Raw genomic sequence first — 17500 nt, 5'->3', positions numbered from 1 at the left:
AGTTACGCCTTAAATCACTCAACCCTAACACCGACTATATCCATTGTTTACCCGAGTTACTTTTACCCCATGCCTATAGGGAATGAGATTAGCGGAAGAGTAGCGTCACTTGATTGGACGTCACCTTACAGAGAGAACGTCAATTTGGTTTTGAAGTGTCTCAAGCCGCTTTCACCGGAAGCGAGGACGAGAGACGCATGCGCACAACCAACATTACGTTCTCTCTCGAATAACTTTTCCGCTGGTGACGTCACAGACTATGGATGACGTCCAATCAAGGGACGCTACTCTTCCGCTAATCTCATTCCCTATTTATTACATTTTTCTGAGACAAATACGATTCAGTAGTCTGATGTCACGCGCCCGACAACGGCGGCCATCTTGGTTCTAAACAAAGAAAATCATTACTTTTTATTCTTCATGCTGGCTAGAACTTTTCATTCCCTTTTCATATGCCTTGTGATCAGAATGTGTAAAAGTCGATACATGATCAAATTTATGGGAATTTTTTCCTCTGGAAACGCTTTTATGCTCGCCGGAGAAATATTTCATACGGGCATCCGCCATTGTTCCGATAGTTTAGAGCCTGTGTTACTAAGTTACCATGCGTCATTAGGAAGGAAGTGACGTTACGACTACTGAATCCTATTATAGGCGTAGTATCAACGCTATTGTTTTTAGATTTTACATGTCAATGGTAGTTGAATTAAACTATCTGGACTAGATCTATGTACATGCTCATTTTTAATACATTTTTATTCCAATTTTGAAAAGTAGCAAAAATCTCTATGATTGAGTGAGTTAACATCTTTGCGTTGGTGTTGATGTTGTTAATGTTATGACCGTTTTTGTTTCGCCTAATGTTTACAATTTTAAAACGCTTTCAAGACAAATAATGCGACTCTTTTGAATTTTACCTATTATTATTATTATTATTATTTCACAGTAAATTGACCCCTGTATACATAAAACAATAATGGAGTAATCTAAAATTTCTTTGTCTTTATTGACGAAGCGTGTATATACCTTTAAAAGATAAATACGACTTATTGAATATTATATCGACGAGTCTATTCTTCACTGTTGCCTAGCAACTGTATACAAACAAGAACTCGGGAGAGTGTATAGTGAGTCAATTCTTGCAATTATTTATTTGTATCTCAGTTCAATGGGCTGTGTGCCTTCAGAAGTAAATCTTATGTTTGGTTTTGTTTTCCTTTTGTTTGTTTTTGGTGTTGTTGGTTTTTTTTTCAAATTTATTATTTTACACATATAAGGGGCAGATCCATAACAGTATTAACTAGTTGATTTTGTTCGATATTAAAATCGAGAAATATTATATAGACAGTTGTTTACAAACAATAATGAGTCCTACCAATCTAATATTCATTCAATACGCTTCAACAGTCGTAACGTCACTTCCCTCGTAATGACGCATGGTAACTTAGTTGTAACTGGCTCTAAACTATCGGAACAATGGTGGACGCCGTTATGAACTATTTCACCGACGAGCATAAAATCGTATCCAGAGGAGAAAAAAATATTATAAATCTGATCATGTTTTGACTTTACACATTCTGATCACAAGACATATGAAAAGTTCTAGCCGGCATGAAGAATAAAAATTACCGATTTTCTTTGTTTAGAACCACGCTGCTCGCCGTTGCTGGGCGAAGTGACATCAGTTTATTGAATCCGATTGTAGGGAAATGAAATGAATGTTTAACCATAGTTCCCAATCATAAATTCCCTTTATTCATCCCATTGGGGAAATTAGTCTAAAGGGTCCATTCAATGGTCAATCCACTTTTATTCTGCATCATTGTCAACTCTCACAAAGCATGGTTTTTATCCATTTCAGATTCATATACATATTTATGAGTGTTGGTTGATACGTGTAGATACTAGAATAATATTAATTATAGTATGTAAAATAATGTGAGACTATAACTATAATGTGGTCTTGTGGTATGCCACTCGCTTTCGGATCGGAAGACCCTGGGTTCGAACCTCGCTCGGCGCATAGTTGAGTCCTTGGAGAAGGCTCTTTACTCATATTCTCTCACCGTACTCAAGTGTAAAATGAGTACCTGGCCGTTAACAGCGTTGTCTCTGTCCGAAAAAAATAATTGTATCATCGCCTAACAGGCGGTGTCCCTTCCTAGATGTTGAATGTTGCTGCTGGCCAGGGACCTCCTTGTAAACCGCTTTGAGCACATTTAGTGGATATTGCGTTATATAAAAGCTTATATTTTGTGTTACCTGGTCGTTAATTAACAGCCTTGGCTCTGTCGGAAAAAAAATGTATTATCGCCTAACAGGCATCATGATTCGTTCTTTAAGTTACGTAATGCTATCGGTCTGGTAACCTTTTTAAAACGCTTTGAGCACGTTCACATTTTTTTTCTCCAGGGCGATCGTCTTCTTTGTTGTGTGTTTTTTGCTTTTTTGTCGTTGCTTTTTGTCCATGTTTCTTGTACTGATGTGTTTGTTATTAATCGGCACGATCTATATTAACTTTCCATGTGCTCGAGGTCATTGGGAACATTGCAAAGTGTGCTCAAAGTGACCCACATAGTGAAAAGTGTTCACAGATTTTGAACTCTCCAGCATTACTATTGGTCATTTTGTTCAGCTTGACACATGGGTATGTTTACAACTTTCATAAACAAAGCAGCGTGTATAGATAGTTCGAAGATGACGTCACTCAGGTCTTTGTTATTGTTTTTTGCCATCCGCGTTTATGAGTAATGCTCACTGAAATGTTTTAACCCGACTATAAACGTTCATGGATACACACAGTTTTGTGTGTTGGTCCGTTATACTTCCGGATGGCATTGTCATGAGCTTCTTAGCCAAGCGCATACTATCTATAGATAGAACGAAGATGACGTCACTCAGGTCTTTGTAATTGTTTTTTTGCCATCCAGGTTTATGAATAATTCTCACAAAACTAACTTAATCAGTAGACTATAAACAACCAAGATTACATGTAGTTTTGAGCGTAACACCTCATACTTCCGGATGGCAATCTTGTGAGCTTCTTATCCAAGCGCATGTTATCTATAGATAGTATGCGCTTGGCTAAGAAGCTCACAACATTGCCATCCGGAAGTATAACGGAAAAACACACAAAACTATTTGTAACTATGAATTTTTATAGATAGAATGCGCTTGGCCAAGGAGTTCACAACATTGCCATCCGGAAGTATAAAGGACCAACACACAAACACTGTGTAACCATGAACTATTATAGTCAGGTTAATACAGTTTAGTGAGAACAACTCATAAACGCGGATGGCAAAAACAATAACAAAGACCCGAGTGACGTCATCTTCGTTCTATCTATAAAAAAAACATCCTAGAATGGACAGAGATGAATGGAATGGAACTATAGATAGAATGCGCTTGGCCAAGGAGTTCACAACATTGCCATCCGGAAGTATAACGGACCAACAAACAAACTCTGTTTAATTATGAACTTTTATAGTCTGGTTAAAACAGTTTAGTGAGAACAACTCACAAACGCGGATGGCAAAAACAATAACAAAGGCCCGAGTGACGTCATCTGCATACTATCTATATAATATTATTTATGATACCGTCAACAGACGAAGTGAATGGGCGGACTTTTGTCATCACAGAGTGCGAGCAGCCAACGTCAATGAGGACGACGCTGGATCGTGAGTGAGTGATTGATATTGTCATGTTGTGACATGCTGTTGTGTGTTCTCGTTGTGTGTATGTGTGTGTCTGTGTGTGTGTGTGTGCCATATAGCTAGTATGCGCTTGGCTAAGAAGCTCATAACATTACCATCCGGAAGTATAACGGACCAACACACAAACTGTGTGTATACATGAACGTTTTATAGTCGGGTTAATACAGTTCAGTGAGCATTACTCATAAACGCGGATGGCAAAAAACAATAACTGAGACCTGAGTGACGTCATCTTCGAACTATCTATAGATAGTTCGAAGATGACGTCACTCAGGCCTTTGTTATTGTTTTTGCCATCCGCGTTTGTGAGTTGTTCTCACTAAACTGTATAAACCTGACTATAGATAGTTCGAAGATGACGTCACTCGAGCCTTTGTTATTGTTTTTGCCATCCGCGTTTGTGAGTTGTTCTCACTAAACTGTATTAACCAGACTACAAAAGTTCATGGTTACACAGAGTTTGTGTGTTGGTCAGTTATACTTCCGGATGGCAATGTTGTGAACTCCTTGGCCAAGCGCATTCTATCTATAAACGTTCATGGTTACACAGAGTTTGTGTGTTGGTCCGTTATACTTCCGGATGGCAATGTTGTGAACTCCTTGGCCAAGCGCATTCTATCTATACATGATATCAGTAGGGTAAGGTTGGTGGAATTCCACACCCGGGGTAATTCCATAGCCACATTCATTATATCAAGCTCTTCGCAGAAAGAATGCAAAAAGACCCATTGTTTTAACTGTTTTAACTGCCTTTGATTTCTATTTCCTGTTTGAACACAAGAAGCAGTTACTTTTACTACTGTTGAATTCTGACAATTTTTCAAGTTGTTATGAGCCCATTGAAGGTAAGTGCAACACTCATGGTTTTCAAATATGACAAAATGTTGTTAAATTTTCTTCCAACTTTGAAGTTCGAGCTAGAAATGCTTCATCATTTATCGGTAACACTTACCCTCAAACCTGTTCTAGGTGCCTTAATTACGTTGTGTGCCTATTTTAGATTCATAAATGTAAGCGAAATTCCACGCCCTACAGGTTTCGAATTTCTCGTGTCTTATTTGTGAAAATAGTTGATAAAAATCCTGTCTTATAAAGGCTTAATATAGGAATTATCCTTTAAATCCCTTATAGAATTATAATAGTTTATAATTACAGAATCTCATATAGCTTGCATTGTATCATTCACAGACAGTTTTTCACAACTTTGAATGTAAGGAAAAATATTTCAATACTGCAATGTAAAATCGAAAAATACTCTCATAGAAAACTGGTAATTGAAAATTGGTCATGATCGAATGAATCCTAAATGTACAAAGTTCATAGTACAATGAAATATTAATGACAAAAATAATCATGAAAGCAATGACGATAATAATCATACATACGTTTCTGACAAATTATCATGATTTTAACATTGTTTCAGATGTCATGCATTTTACTTGTCAACATTTACAACCAGTCTACAAAATCATGAAAGTAATGGAATAATTATCCACATGATAATTCAAAATTAAATAAGGAAATACATAAATGGATAAATAACCAAATTAAACAAACAAATAAGTGACTAGATAAATAAATAAATAAATAAATAAATAAATAAATAAATAAATAAATAAAAATTAACAAAATCAAATTGAATTCAGAAATTAATCAATTATTAATTTCTTACTTCTGTTTTAGTAAAAAAGAATAAAACACTTTAGTCATATTTAAATCTCAGAGACTTTAACTCCCTATCAACTAAGATTCTAAACTGATTCAAAGAACATGAATTTTTGTGTTAAAACAGAGACTATTCCAGGTTTTCACTATACGTATAATAAATGAGCTCTGTCTTATTTTGGTCTGAAATCTTGTGAATATATATTTTATATTTGTCGGCTCTGGTATACGTAATCTTGGAAAATGTAAACAAAATTGATGGATTTATATCATTTATATTATGTATTATCTTGTAGAGCTGAATTAAGTCTCCCCTAATTCTTCTGTATTTGAGACTAGCTAGATCGAGGAATGCTAAACGTTCGTCATATGACACGTTAGTCCCATAGCAATTTCATTGGTTTTATTTTACAAAGAGAGGCCCCAACATAGTTTACCAATTGTTTTTCTTCGAAAATTCTTGGAGGTGTATATGTAGCCTATTAATACTGTTTGAATAATAAGCCTTGTGATGTCATTTATGTATGCCCATGCTTTAGAGCTGGATCTGGCAGGGATTTCTGTTCATGTTTTTCTCCTTTTTCTATAGTAATTGGCTAATCATGGTGATAAATTACAAGAAAAGACGGTGTCGTATGACCATGCAGATATGGTGACAAGTCGATTTTGTTACATCTGGAGGGATAGGATAAAACCTAAACTGGGGAACAGTCCGTGATTCAGCAGAATGGGAGAAGATATTTACTGCTTACTCAAATCGCGAGACTGCACATGGGATCGATCTCCTTCCCTTTGATTGTGAATCGAGTGTTCGGCCAACTGAGCTATCGGGACCCCGCCGATGTTATGATCTACAAAGATTGTTGTGTTCATTTCAGACGTTAATTATTGCTCCTGATTATTTCATTCTCGTTTTTGTATGCCTGTCATGATGGGTGTGGAATTACCCCCAAAATGTTGAATATTCGGATAAAGAGAAAATTTGAGATTTATGAAGTGTCGTTCCTTCTTTTAATGTTATTTGTACAGAATCCAAATGTGAATGGCTGTGGGGTTTTTGTATTCTGTTTGTGTGTTCACCTCATCTATAGAAACTGTGTGGCAATGAACTGAAAAAGTTGGTTGTGGAATCCCCCCCCCCCCCCCATCTTGCCCTATATGATGTTGTGTTGTATAATATAGGGGCGTGGGAGAAAAAAAAGTGGGGGGAGGGGGGGGGGTGGGAAAAGGGGCAAGTGGTAGGTAAAAATAGTAATACTAGTTAAGTAACACTGTTGATGATAATAATAGTAATAATGATGATGATGATGATGATGATGATGATGATGATGATAATACTACTAATAATAATATTACTACTACTACTACTACTACTACTACTACTACTACTACTACTACTACTACTACTACTACTACTACTACTACTACTACTACTACTACTACTACTACTACTACTACTACACGACTAGTAATAATAATAATAATAATAATAATAATAATATAATAATAATAATATAATAATAATAATAATAATAATAATAATAATAATAATAATAATAATAATAATAATAATAATAATTGAGACGTAGTTGCACACATATGTAATGGCTTGTGATCGCATAGTGGTGTTTTTAATAGATGATATTGTTATTTCTTTGCATTGCGTTGTAGATGTTAATAATGACGAAAGAGTTCAAGGGCCGATGATGATAATTGATTGTACAACATCAAGTCATTCAAATAAATATCCAGATTCCCAGTTTCATTTATTACTGCTTTATTTGTTGTGATAAATTCGAAATCCACATCAAATAGCATCGTTATAATTCAACCAGTTTCATAAATTCCAAATCCACATCAAATAGCATCGTTATAATTCAACCAGTTTCATAAATTCCAAATCCGTAAAACCAATCCAAATGTAAAGTCATTTTGCCTAAGTAACCATTTTCAATATGCGTGGAATATTTCTAAGTCCGTAAAGTAAAGATTCTTAGTAAGATGTTAGAACTTGCAGCATAATAAGAAAGTGCAGCTCATAGTGAAGTAGAATACAGAATAAAATCAAAAGGTAGAATAGAATCAGAAACACTCTGTTTTATATCCTCTTGTCAACTCTTCCCGCAATTCCTTTAACCAAATGTCAGTTTTTACGCCCAAATAATCAAAGGTCGTACGCCCAAATAATATCGCAAGCCCAAATAACAAATATGGTACGCCCAGTTTAAACACGATTATGTCACAAGCTGTCTTTAATGCATTTTTAGCTTGACTGGGTTTTTTTTTTTCTATTAGAGACTATAAAAGGGGTGTTAAAACAATGTTTTTATAGATAGAACGAATTTTGGCCATCCATGTTTATGAGTAATTCTCATTTAAGGTTACAAATAGTTTTGTGTGTTGGTCGTTATATTTCCGGATGGCAATGTTGTGAGTTTCTTAGCCAAGCACACAGTATCTATAAGATTGTATATATATATATATATATATATATATATATATATATATATATATTTATATATACACACAATATATATATATATATATATGTATATTATATAAATTATATATCATATACATATATATATATAATATATATATATATATATATAGAGAGAGAGAGAGAGAGAGAGAGAGAGAGACGGATAGATAGATAGACGGAGTGTGTGTGTGTGTGTGTGTGTGAGTGTCTGTGTGTGTGTGTGTGTGAGTGAGAGAGAGAATGTGATAATGTGAATGACTCTAAATTTCTTTATCCATATAAATTTTGTACAGTATAACTTTTCAAAAGAACCACAGTTTTCAAATACAAGAGAAGCATAATCAAAATGATATAATTATTAATTTAATTTGTCCTCCCCATTCTGAGTTCCTGATTGTGGGCAATCTATTAATGATTTTGCTATTAGCCTCATTCCATGAAAATGAATTTCGTTCTTCGCCTCTCTGGAGAAATACTTGAAAATGTTCCTCATTGTGACAAATTTGCATGTTTAATCCATATTGTTATAATTTTTCATGCATGTAGAAATCTCAACAGGCAGCTACGCCACTGGCTTTCAAATATTAAAATGTAAGAATTATTAATGTCTAGTGTGTACATAGTGCACACTTTGCTGTGTCATTTTGAACTCAGGATGGCAATGTTAGTGAGTAGTGCATATGAATCTCGTTAAAATTAAACACTTGGTCAAGTCTGTGGGGAGTTCAGTGATCGTAACAACAACATAATTAACTGCGTATAATACTATTAGTATAAACCATCAATTTGGTCACTCCGTTCTTATATACCATAAAAAAGAAAAATCCACAAGTATGCTACTGTAACCGGCGACAAAAATTGGATTAATATCACTAACAATTTTGGTGTTCGAGCCAATTTTCAATGAAATCCATCAGAATGTTGCGAAGATATCCACGTCAACGCGTGAGCCCGGGCTTCGGAACGGACTATATTTCGTACCCTTACTGCTGTGGGTATAAACATTTCTTTTGTATCTGTTAGCTCTAGTTTTAATACCTTCAAAACGTCTACCAGATGGAGAAAAAACTTAAATAGTTGATGCAGGGGGTGTGATGGTTGGGTACGTAGAGAATTTGCTATTCTGAGGATACTTTTGTGGTGGAGTTCAGATGCTCTTAAAAAATTAAAACCAACGATTTTCTCTGCAATATTTATTATATGTTGGATTTTATTCTTCTCTTTCACTCCAGTTACCATACCACATCGCAATACCTAAGGAAATTACATTTCTTATAAGCGAGTTATACATTAGGATCATTGCCTATTCCCTAATTTCAAAAGATCTAAATTTCCTCACGAGATGCAATCTTTGCGCCACTCTTTTATTAATAAAATATATCTGATCTTTTAAGTGAGAGAGTTGTCAATATACAATCAAATTTACTTAATCTCACCTACTACTTCTACCTCCTCGTTTTTGATATTTTGTTTCACATGTTCATTTTGTACTTTAATTACAAAGCCAAATATCTGTTCAATAGTGTTTGTGATATTTAAATGATATTTAGTGAATAAATCAACTTGATCAACACACACACACACACACATACACAACATTATTATATATATATATATATATATATATATATTATATATATATATATATATATATATATAATATATATATATATATATATATATATATATAGAGGATATCGTGTTCGAGGTAAAAATTAGTTTGAGGAAGAGATGGAATGATAACAAATAATAATAAGAAAAAATAACTACGGGACAGTCAAATGAGTTCAAGGAAACCGCGTGTTCGAGGAAATCGTGTTTGAGGTAACCATGCTGGATCGTATTGCCTTACAAGCGTCGTGTTCCTTCCTACGTGTTAAGTGTTGATGTTCACTAGCGATCCTTTGTAAAGCGTTTTGAGCACGTTTAATGGGCATTGCTCTATATAAATATCTTTTTTCTTTTTTTTTTTTTTTTTGCACTACACATAATTAATTTGATTCTTGTGTGAATAAGTACTTGACAATAAGTAGTGATCGATATTATAAGTGTTAGTACAAAAGCAAGTGGGTTGTACTGTATAGAAAAGGAATGTGTTTCCGTATGGCTATTTTTTTCTTTATACCGTCCACACAGGATAATCGCAACTCGCTTAATCTCAACTTTTGGATAATTAACTCTATATAAAAGTCACTGCAACATTTTTCGGTTAATTGCAACAAAGTTTCGACCTCAAAGGTGGCAAATTCACGAAACCAATCAAACATGAGTGAAAAATACTCTTTAAGAATCGTGATTGGGCGGGGTTTAATGCTACACCAATCTATTAGAGGCAAAAGAGGGCGCGGCATTGGAGTATGAGTTTGTGCGGATATCTTTGACCTCGTGAAAAATCACATCGCCTAATTCAATAAGACTCTTTTAACATATTTGCTTCCATCATTGGAAACTATTGAACAACACGTTTATAAACTTGCCTTACCAAAAAAAAAACCGATGGAAATTGCAACCATTGAAAGCAAAAAAAAAATAATAATAATAAATAAATAAATAGATAAAATAAAATATAAATAAAAAAAAAGACACACACAAAACAACAAAAAGCAAAAACAAATTTTAAAAAACACACACATTTGACACCCTGCACTGTCCAAGGTTGCGTAAACTAAGAGGGTAAAAAAAACCTCAACTTTGGAAAATCGCAACTTCGGTTAATCGCAACATTTTGGCTGATCCCAATGTGTTGCGATTATCCGGAGTGGACTGTAAATATAGCCCACATACGATAAGGAACACTTGTTTAGTTTACATGTTACACCCTGCACGACTAATTCTTCTCTCTTTTCTTCTCTATTGACAGGGTTGATACAAAACAACATCCAAAAGAATAACGAAATATCGTCAATACAAACATCGTTATCACTGGCATCGCTCCTAAGTTTGTTGGATATTACGCTATTTAAAAAAGTTCAAATTTTGTTGGGATTTTTAATCAACGCATTTCATCATCTTCGTCCACTTCATCATCATCATCATCATCAGCTTTATCGTCTACATCATCATCCTTGTCATCATCGTTATCATTATCATCATCGACCACAATGGTGTTTGCAATGATGTCCAGTAGAAAAGGATTTCAACTGTTTATCGTAACGGCTGCTCTCTCCATCGTTGGATTGTTCTTGACAGTAGATCTAAGGTAAGTCAATGTTATTGTTTTCCCTAATACATGTGGAGAAAAGAGTTGCATACAAGAATTGTTTATTGAGGGGCGCTTTGGGTCTAATTATTAGGAACCTCCTTCAAAGATATTTTATTATCTTCGAAATAATAAAATTGAAGTGCAACTATATAGACGCGAAACGCACATATTTTTTTGAGGAGGGGGGCGGGGATTTTTTTTTCTTGTAATTTTCTTTCTCTCTTTGTCAGACACCTTTCATACACACTTGTTCATATCTTTATCTTACATCAGTGCCAGCTCCCTAGTTTCTTAATGAGAAAGATCATGCTATGGATATATATAATGCGTGTTGGATGATACACACGGCATGATTAAACTTCTCTTTAAAAATAAAACTAGTAATGGATTCTCATTGGGACAAAAACGGAAATATCACAATACTCTTCAACAGTCGTAACGTCACTTCCTTCCTAATGACGCATGGTAACTTAGTAACACTGGCTCTAAACTATTGGAACAATGGCGGACGCCCGTATGAAATAGTTCTCTGCCGAGCATAAAAGCGTATCCAGAGGGAAAAAAAACCATAAATTTGATCATGTCTTGACTTTTACACATTCTGATCACAAGGCATATGAAAAGTTCTAGCCAGCATGAAGAATAAAAAGTAATGATTTTCTTTGTTTAGAACCAAGATGGCCGCCGTTGCCGTTTTAAATTAAATTCTAATTTATTTATTTTATTTTTTCAAAAGTTGTCCAATAGAGCCATTGGACCCGGGGTTAGCGTTGCTCAGAGCAGTACGGTCTTTGCTTCGTACCCACAATACCGAGGTCGACTGATTGTAGAGTGTGTAGTCGTAGCCATCGTTATGTTATAGCCTGATACTGTAATCCAAAAGGACTGGCAGTTTGACGTCATTATTTGGTTTTTGCACCGTCTAGTGAGTTATCGGTAGTAGAGCTCATGGAAACAAGTTATTTCATTGGTTGAACTATTGAAAACAACTCACGATTTGTTTCTTTTGTGGCAAAAGACTGGCATTTTGACGTCATTTTTTGGTCAGTATCAGGCCATATCGTTACGAAGGCCACGATTGGACTCGGGGACAGCGTGGCTCAGCAGTACGGTCTTTGCTTTGTACCCAAAAGGTACCGAGGTCGACTGATTGTAGAGTGTGTAGTACGCCTACCAGGCAAAATGTGTAACTGTGTTCTTGATGTTTTTCTGAAGTTTTGTGATTTTAAACCATTTAAACATGTATTTCTACATTGAATTGTTATCCCGCTTTGTGGGACATGTTTTAGTGAATCTCGTGATATAATTTTTACGACTTTTCAAATGAAGGAAATATTTATTTTAATCAACAAATTTTTTAATGAATTTTAATCAACATGATCATTTTTATCCTCCTCGTCAGTTGACATTCTGTTACGGACTTAGGTTCACATCATTGTTTATGCTCATGTTCATCATCCGAATACAATACAAGTACACATCAGGGTTGCCAGATTATTTTCAGGCATTCTGCCATGTGGATTTTAAAAATCTGCCAAATACCACAAAAATCTGCCAAACCGTACTATTTATAGTACCACCTCTGAAAATTCATCAGTTTTGTTAAACAAGAAATTCGCACGGCCGATGTCATAATTTTTTTTTCATTTCCCAAGTTAAAAAAAAAAATCACTAATACATAAAAATTGCCATGGGAAACGTGGAGTAGACCTATACATTCATTCCTAGGCCTAGGAAAATACAATCTGCCAAATATCTTCCAAACTGCCAAACCGTTTTTTTTTCTGCTAGACGACTTCAAATTCTACAACAACAAAAAAAGGACATTTGGCAGAAAATCTTCCAAATTGGCAACCCTGGTACACAACAGAACTGTTTTGGTCGAGCCAGAGGAGGCTGTCGCAAACAACGACCTATAGATAGTATGCCCTTGGCTAAGAAGCTCATAACATTGCCATCCGGAAGTATAACAGACCAACACACAAACTCTGTGTAACCATGAACTTTTATAGTCTGGTTAATACAGTTTAGTGAGAACAACTCACAAACGCGGATGGCAAAAACAATAACAAAGGCCTGAGTGACGTCATCTGCATACTATCTATTGCGGTGTGTATAGATAATATGCAGATGACGTCACTCAGGGCTTTGTTATTGTTTTTGCCATCCGCGTTTGTGAGTTATTCTCACTAAACTGTATTAACCAGACTATAAAAGTTCATGGTTACACAGAGTTTGTGTGTTGGTCCGTTATACTTCCGGATGGCAATGTTGTGAACTCCTTGGCCAAGCGCATTCTATCTATTGACAATCGGACTGGACGTCATCCTGCAGAATGACGACTACCTTTTTAACAACAATAACCTGTGTGAGAAGTATTAAAATCAATCACTTTGGAGCGGTGTCAAAACAAATAGCCTTTCCCAAAATAACAGCATTGTGCAACAATAACGACCTTAGTGAACTCATCTCAAGACAAAGACCAACTGCAGCTGACATGGGAGTAGATAATGAAATAAAACCATTAGAATTATTAAAAGTCTGTAATAAGAGCAGCTGAGGCTGTGTTCAAACCACCAAGAAACAAAATATAATCACCGATACTGTTGGCATTTCACACATCAGACATGAAATGGGAGCGATTTATATTCATCTTTTCGCCCAACCAAGTCATCAACCAATTGATTTGTTGCTGTCCAACGATTGGACATTTCTGGACAAATGTAAACACGCTGCTTTGTTTATGAAAATTGTAAACATACCCATGTGTCAAGCTGAACAAAGGAACCAATCGTGATGTTAGATATTGCAAAAGCTGTGAATACTTTTCACTATGTGGGTCATTTTGAGTACACTGTGCAATGTGACCAGTGACCTCGAGCACATGGAAATGTAATATAGATCGTGCCCATTGAGAAATGTAAAAAAAACCCAACCTGTATGGGAAATTGTTTGAAGAGATATAACACAGAGCCTTGTAACGAAACTGAGGAGACCCACGAACAATTTGTGTCAATGTGTGAGAACCACTTACAGAGTAAAATTAATGTGTCAAACCTTATGAAATGTGGCTTGTTTAACTCAAAATCAATATGTAATAAAAAGACAACTTTAGTTTATGAACACATTTTGGACAATGACTATGACATATTATTCATAACAGAGACATGGCTAAAAAAGGAAAATTGTGATTACGTCATTAGTAAAATAAAACCTGCTGGGTACAACGTGATCAAGAAAAGCCAGAAAGGTCGACAAGGTGGTGGATTAATGATAGTTCACAAGGGAAATATTGCCTTACAAAAGTCAAAACTTCGCCCACGACCTTCGAAACCATAGAATGCCAACTAAAAGACAAAAACATGAAACTGAACTGTGCCCTTATTTATCGCTCAACACCATCTAACAAAAACAAAACAACGACAATACAGTTTTTGACAGAATTTGATCAGTATTTCACCGATTTGTTAACAAAAGACAATCTTTATATCTTATGGGATTTCAACATCCATGTGAATGACGAGTCAAATAACAATGCATCGGATTTTCTCAATTTAATTGAGGCACAGAACTATGTCCAACTCATCACAGAACTATGTCCAACTCATCATAGAACCATGTCCAACTCATCACAGAACCAACACATGAATAGGGAAACACGATAGACCTTGTCATTAAACACAGTGATGACGCTTTTTTTTAAAATAAAACCCACGTACAAAGTAACCACATATCAGACCATCAATCTGTTTTATTTGAATTGAATTTGGAAAAACCTAAACCAACAAAAAAGATAGAAAGTCATTAGATATTGAGAAATTTAAAATTGACATTATTACACCCGGTCTTATCACGAAAGTTGAACGTGCATACACAGCAGATGGAATATTTCTATTTTTAACGATATTATGTCTGAACTTCTTGATCACCATGCTCCGTTGTCAACCAAAGTTATTACCATAAGACCTGACACATCATGGTTCACTGAGGAAATTCGGTTGTCAAAGCAGATGAGACGAGAAGCGGAAGAAACATGGCGGAAAACAAGACTCACAATACAGAGAGAGTTATATAAACAAGCACGAACTGTAACTAACACTCTGATAATCAAAACCAAAAGAAAATATATCAGAAACAAGGCGGACGATAGTAAAGGTAACAGTAAGAAGCTTTTTAATGTCCTGAACGGTTTGATTAAAGTTGGAAGTGGGAAAAATTACTGCCATCACACCAAAACAAATCAGAACTGGCAGACCGCTCCAATGATTACTTCAATAATAAAATTGCTACCATTCAATCCAACATGGACAACACAGTCAACACCTCTCAATATGAAGAAGCATACCACCTATATCATGCTCATTGTCCAATTTATGCCCTGCTTCAATAGAAGAGGTTAATGAATTAATTTTAAAAGCATCAAATAAACAGTGCAAACTTGATGTTGTACCAACGTGGCTTTTGAAAGAATGTGTAAAGGAAGTCGTACCTGTTGTCACTTCGATTGCAAATAGGTCTATAGAGAATGCAGACATTGCAAGCTGCTTCAAAGAATCTTTAATTACTCCACTCTTGAAAAAGAAAAATTTAGGCAGCGAATAATTTAAGAACTACAGTCCAGTCTTGAACCTTTATTTCATTTCAAAATTAATAGAGAGACTCATTGTCAAACGTCTCAACAAGTACATTAATTTCAACAATCTGCATAATGTTTTTCAATTCGCCTATAAGCAATCACACAGCACAGAAACAGCACTTTTGCGTGTCCACAATGATATTGTCGACCTACTTGACAAAAACGATAATGTAATACTACTGCTGCTGGACTTACTTGCCGCGTTCGACACTGTGGATCACGCAATACTAATAGACCGAGTGCAGAAGCTCTTTGGAATCGGAGACAAAGCTCTAGAATGGTGTTCATGCTATCTACGAGATTGGTCACAACGCGTTCACATAAATGATTCCCTTTCATCACCAACAAAGCTGCAATTTGACGTTGCATAGAGTTCAGTGCTTGGTCCTTATATTTTCACAATGCACACAAAGCCCTTAAGCAACATCATCACGACCTTCTGTCTCAGTCATCATCTCTTTGCCGATAAAGGCCCAGTTATAAACACCCATTTCATCAAAAAAAATCGAATAAACAAAACAGCGACTCGCAGCATGTCAAGACAACGTTAAAGCATGGATGACAAACAACAACGAGCACACAACTGAGCTGATTGTATTTAAAAAACAGGAAAGGATATACTCTTAGACTAACAGTCCCTCGGAGAATCAGTCATTAAAACTTCCAATGTCGTACGAAACCTTGATTTATATTTTGACATTCACCTGGACATGCACGCACACATAACAAAGTGCTGTCAGGCGGTTCATAGCGCTCTCCAAATGATATGCAGAATACGGAATGCTATTGGTGACTCATCCATGCCCTTGTCACCAACGGCTTGGATTATTGTAACTCTCTCTCTCTCTCTCTCTCTCTCTCTCTCTCTCTCTCTCTCTCTCTCTCTCTCTCCTGTACGGCCTACCAAAAACAACGCTGAACAGACTACAGTTGATGCAAAACAAAGCTGCTCTTATAGTTACAAGGAAAAAGCCTTAGGACCATATAACACCGAGTACTTAAGTCACTACACTGGCTTCCAATAAAGAAAACAATAATATACAAAATCGCATGTTTTGCTTACAATTGCCTTCACAATACATCCCTTGAATGTCTTGAATGCTTTGTGAGGGAATATAAACCAACTCGATCTCTGCGATCTGTCAGTTTTTCGCTAATCGAGGTAAAACATTCCAAGAACAGTTTGCATTTTCGGCCCCAATCATATGGAATACTTTACCACCTAAAACCCGAGAATGTGAATTTTTACCAGTCTTCAAACGGCATTTAAAAACAAATCTTTTCATTCTGCTTTTCGTGATTCTTTGGGAACTTCGAACAATATGTGTGCGTGTGTGTGTGTGTGTGTGTGTGTTTGTGTTTGTGTGTGTGTGTGTGTGTGACTGTTGTGGTGATCTCGTAGTCGAATGAAAGAACTTGTGCGATACCAAAAAAATCCTATTGTAAAGCACCTCTGAGCATTATTTGTTGATTATATATATATATATATATATATATATATATATATATATATATATATATATATATATATATATAATAATGTAAATTTTCACTCACATTTTTTGCCGAGACGTTTCTGTGTTTTTCCTTTAGTTCACACTTCATCAGTCGGCATAATCCATTCCCTTTCATCACCAACAAAGCTGCAATTTGACGTTGCATAGGGTTCAGTGCTTGGTCCTTATATTTTCACAATGCACACAAAGCCCTTCAGCAACATCATCACGACCTTCTGTCTCAGTCATCATCTCTTTGCCGATAAAGGCCTTGTTATAAACACCCATTTCATCAAAAAA

The 17500-nt window shown here is 35.6% G+C and overlaps 1 protein-coding gene across 2 annotated transcripts in view; it reads left to right on the top strand.

Moving 5' to 3' along the window:
• The window catches only part of LOC144958221 (uncharacterized), a 106070-nt gene that overhangs the window by 71586 nt on the left and 16984 nt on the right, over positions 1-17500 (top strand). For both annotated transcript variants that reach the window (XM_078890043.1, XM_078890044.1), the window contains one exon: positions 10727-11065. In XM_078890043.1, coding sequence (XP_078746169.1) covers positions 10968-11065 — 98 coding nt within the window. In that variant the 5' untranslated portion in view covers positions 10727-10967. The remainder of the gene's footprint in view (positions 1-10726; positions 11066-17500) is intronic.

The sequence above is a fragment of the Berghia stephanieae genome, chromosome 12 (assembly GCF_034508935.2).
Source record: "Berghia stephanieae isolate SIO BIC M18660-M18661 chromosome 12, UCSD_Bste_1.3, whole genome shotgun sequence".
In the NCBI taxonomy this organism is placed as follows: domain Eukaryota; kingdom Metazoa; phylum Mollusca; class Gastropoda; order Nudibranchia; family Aeolidiidae; genus Berghia; species Berghia stephanieae.
The sequence above is the reverse complement of the archived record's forward strand: the minus strand, read 5'-3'. Positions and strand labels throughout refer to the sequence as shown.